This window comes from Salvelinus sp. IW2-2015, linkage group LG13 (genome assembly GCF_002910315.2).
Source record: "Salvelinus sp. IW2-2015 linkage group LG13, ASM291031v2, whole genome shotgun sequence".
Taxonomy (NCBI): domain Eukaryota; kingdom Metazoa; phylum Chordata; class Actinopteri; order Salmoniformes; family Salmonidae; genus Salvelinus; species Salvelinus sp. IW2-2015.
In genome coordinates, this window is record NC_036853.1 from 6807086 (window position 1) to 6810601 (window position 3516).

A 3516-nucleotide genomic window follows, 5' to 3' on the forward strand; every position below is an offset into this window, starting at 1 on the left:
ACCAATAGTTGCCCTTATTTGTGTGATGGGCCATTTAAAAACTTCCTGTCTGTTTGTTATGAAAATCTGGGTTGGAAATCAACCTGCGAACTACGGACCTTATAAATTATGTGTATGTGTGGCGCCCGTCTGCCTCTCCTCGAACTCTCCCTGTCCTCTCTCTCCTGTCCTCCTCACTCTCTCATCTGCCCTCCAACTCTCCTCTGCTCGGACAGACATGACACTCGCTCAACTTTCTCTTCATCTCCTCATGTCTCTCTCTCTCTCTCCCTCATCTCTCTCTCCTCCTCAACTCTCTTCTTCCTCATGCTCGTCTCTCTGTCTCCAACTTCTCTCTCCTCTCTCTGCCATCCTCTCTCTCCGCACTCCCTCTCTCTCTTCTCCTCTCCTCTCTCTTCTCTCATCTCTCTTCTCTCTCTTCCTCATCCTTCTTCATCTCTCTCTCTTCCTACTCTCCTCCCTCCTCCCCTTACATTGTGGCGTTTCTCCTTCCTCCCTCCTCAACTCTCTCTCCTTCCTCCATTGTCTCCTTCTTCATCTGTCCTAAAACCCTCTCTCTCTCCTGCCCTTCCTCTCGTATCCTCCCTCCTACTTTTCCTCTCTCACTCTCTCCTCATGTTCCTCCTCTCTCTCTCACCTCCTCATGTCTCTCTCTCTCTCTACTCATGCTCTCTCCTAAACTCCTCTCCCTTTCTCTCCTCAAACTCTCTTCATCTTCCTCAACTCTCTCTCTCCTCAACTCTTCCCTCTCTCCTCATGTCTCTCTCTCTCTCTCCTCATTCTTCTCTCTCTCTCCTCAACCTCTCTCTCTCCTCATGAGTCTCTCTGTCTCCAAACCTCTCTCTCTCTCTCTCTCTCTCCTCTCTCTCTCATCTCTCTCTCTTCTCTCTCTCTCTCTCTCTCTCTAATCCTCTCTCTCCTCATGTCTCTCTCTCTCCTCAACTCTCTCTCTCTCTCCATTTCTGGTCTTTCTCTCTCTCTCGATTCTAGTGCGTCTCTCTCTCCTGCATCACCGTCTCTCTACCGGTCCTCTCGGCGTCTTCGGGCTCTCTCTCTCTCTCTCTCTCTCTCTCTCCTCTCTCTCTCTCTCTCTCTCTCTCTCTCTCTCTCTCTCTCTCTCTCTCCTCATGTCTCTCTCTCTCTTCCTATGTCTCTCTCTCCTCAGTCCTCTTCTCCTCTTCTGATGTCTGCTCTTCTCTCTTCATGTCTCTCTCTCTCGCCTCATGTCGCTCTCTCTCTTCGGGCTGTCGCTCAACTCTCTCCTCTCTCCTCATGTTTCTCTCTCCTCATGTCTCTCTCGTCTCCTCATTGTCTCTCTCTCTCCTCAGTCTTCTCTCTCTCGCTCTCTCTCCTCTCTCTCTTCTCTCTTCTCTCTCCTCTCTCTCTCTTCTTCTTCTCTCTCTCCTCTCCTCTCTCTCTCTCCTCATTCTCTCTCTCTCTCCTCATGTCTCTCTCTCCTCATGCTCCTCTCTCTTCTGATGTCGCTCTCTCTCTTCATGTCTCTCTCTCTCTCCTCATGTCTCTCTCTCCTCATGTCTCTCTCTCTCCTTCTGATTCGCTCTCTCTCTTCTGATGCCGCTCCTCTCTCTTCGGTGTCCGCTCAACTCTCTCTCTCTCTCCTCATGTTCTCTCTCCTCATGTCTCTCTCTCTCCTCATGTCTCTCTCTCTCCATCAAACTCTCCTCTCCTTAACTGCTCTCTCTCTCTCCTAACTCTCTCTCTCTCCTCATGTCTTCTCACTTCTCTCCTCAACTCTCTCTCTCTCTTCCTCTCTCTCTCTCTCTCGCATCTCTCTCCTCTCTCTCTCTCTCCTCTCTCTCGCTCTCTCTCTCTCTCCTCATGTCTCTCTCTCTCCTCCTCATGTCTCTCTCTCTCTCTCCTCAGTCTCTCTCTGTCCTCATGTCCTCTCTCTGTTTCCTCAACTCTCTCTCTCGCTCCTCAACCTCTCCCTCTCCTCAGTCTCTCTCTCTCTCCTCAACCTCTCTCTCCTCATTCTCTCTCTCTCTCCTCAACTCTCTGTCCGTCCTCCGTTCCATCTCTGTCGTGCACAGATTATCACTCGAAAGAAATCCCCGGAAACCCCCCTTGTCAGAAGCCTTCCAGGGCAGGCAACCACCACTGAAAGAAAAAGCCCCACCAGGTACCTATCACACGTTTATTGGAGTCTCCAAAAACAATAAATGTACTTTCATGGATAAAAAATGACCCCTAATTCTCTCTCTCCGTCTCTCTCTCTCCTCTCTCTCTCTCTCCTCCCTCTTCTCTCTCTCTCTCTCTCTCCTCTCTCTCTTCTCTCTCTCTTCCGCTCTCCCTCTCTCCCTCTCTCTCTCTCTCTCTCTCTCTCTCTCTCTCTCTCTCTCTCTCTCTCTCTCTCTCTCTCTCTCTCACTCTCTCTCCTCTAGGGATGGTTATGGTGTGGGCTGTAACGGGCGTCGCTCCAGACAGGGTGGTCTGTCCTCCTCTGGCTCAGAGTTTGATGACGGCATCTTCTTCAACTCTACTAGCAGCAAGCTGCTGGAGAGGGCACAGAGCATTCTCATGTGAGTATGACTACAAAGTCAAATCAAAGTGTATCGGTCGTGTACACCGTTTTTGCAGACGTTATCACTGGTGCAGTACTACAATAACACACAATCTAAAAGTTAAAAAGGACAAAGACATTAAGACAGAAATATTAGAAGTCTAGGACCCAGAGTCAGAGTGAGAGTATAAATACATCTACACTGAGTGGACAAAACATTAGGAACACTTATACATCTAGGTGAATGGTATGTATGTACAGTATACAGTATGAATAGAAAAGGTGTGTACAGCAGTTAGAGTCTGACCACTCAAACCATGATCAGCCAGTATTCGATCCATGGTCAATGTGTGTCCATATGATTCTCCTGGTGGAGAGCACAGGGCGTAGAGTATTGACAAGTGTGACCATCACCATGAACGCTCAAGCCACAGTCAGAAACCATGGACAGGCAGTGGTCAATGTGTGTTCAATGTATGTTCATTCTTTAGTATATATCTGAGAACCAATCTCTCTTCCACAGGCGGAACAAAAACTACAAGTCCAAGCCCAGCTTACCGAAGGTAAGGTCCTGACAAAGTCGTGTTCATTTTACACCTTGAAAGTACAAGTGATATTTTCTCTATGGACATATGATCTATTCTAGGAGAAAGTGTCAATAATGAAGTAATGGATTTCATCACTACAGTGAACTTACAGAGCTTTATGGAGACGAGCATAGATGGACAGTAACAGTTTGGCCTTGGAAGAGGAATACTATAGTGTCTGACCGTGTTCTCATGACGGTTCCTGTGTCTGTGCAGCACCTGTTGGACGTGAAGTCTCTGAGGTACCTGAGCAGCGTGACCCTCCACGACCGCATCACCAAGTCCCTCCTCCTCCTGCACAAGAAGAAGAAAACACCCAGCATCAGCGCCCAGTTCCAGGTAAGACTCCTCTCTCACCCTGTAGTCACCCAGCATCAGCGCCCAGTTCCAGGTAAGACTCCTCTCTCA

General features: G+C 48.7%; 1 protein-coding gene across 1 annotated transcript in view; it reads left to right on the top strand.

Annotated features, from left to right (window-relative positions):
- The window catches only part of LOC139028576 (unconventional myosin-IXAa-like), a 123303-nt gene that overhangs the window by 54644 nt on the left and 65143 nt on the right, over nt 1-3516 (top strand). The window contains exons 8-10 of the mRNA XM_070446353.1: nt 2384-2540; nt 3045-3084; nt 3325-3447. Coding sequence (XP_070302454.1) covers nt 2384-2540; nt 3045-3084; nt 3325-3447 — 320 coding nt within the window. The remainder of the gene's footprint in view (nt 1-2383; nt 2541-3044; nt 3085-3324; nt 3448-3516) is intronic.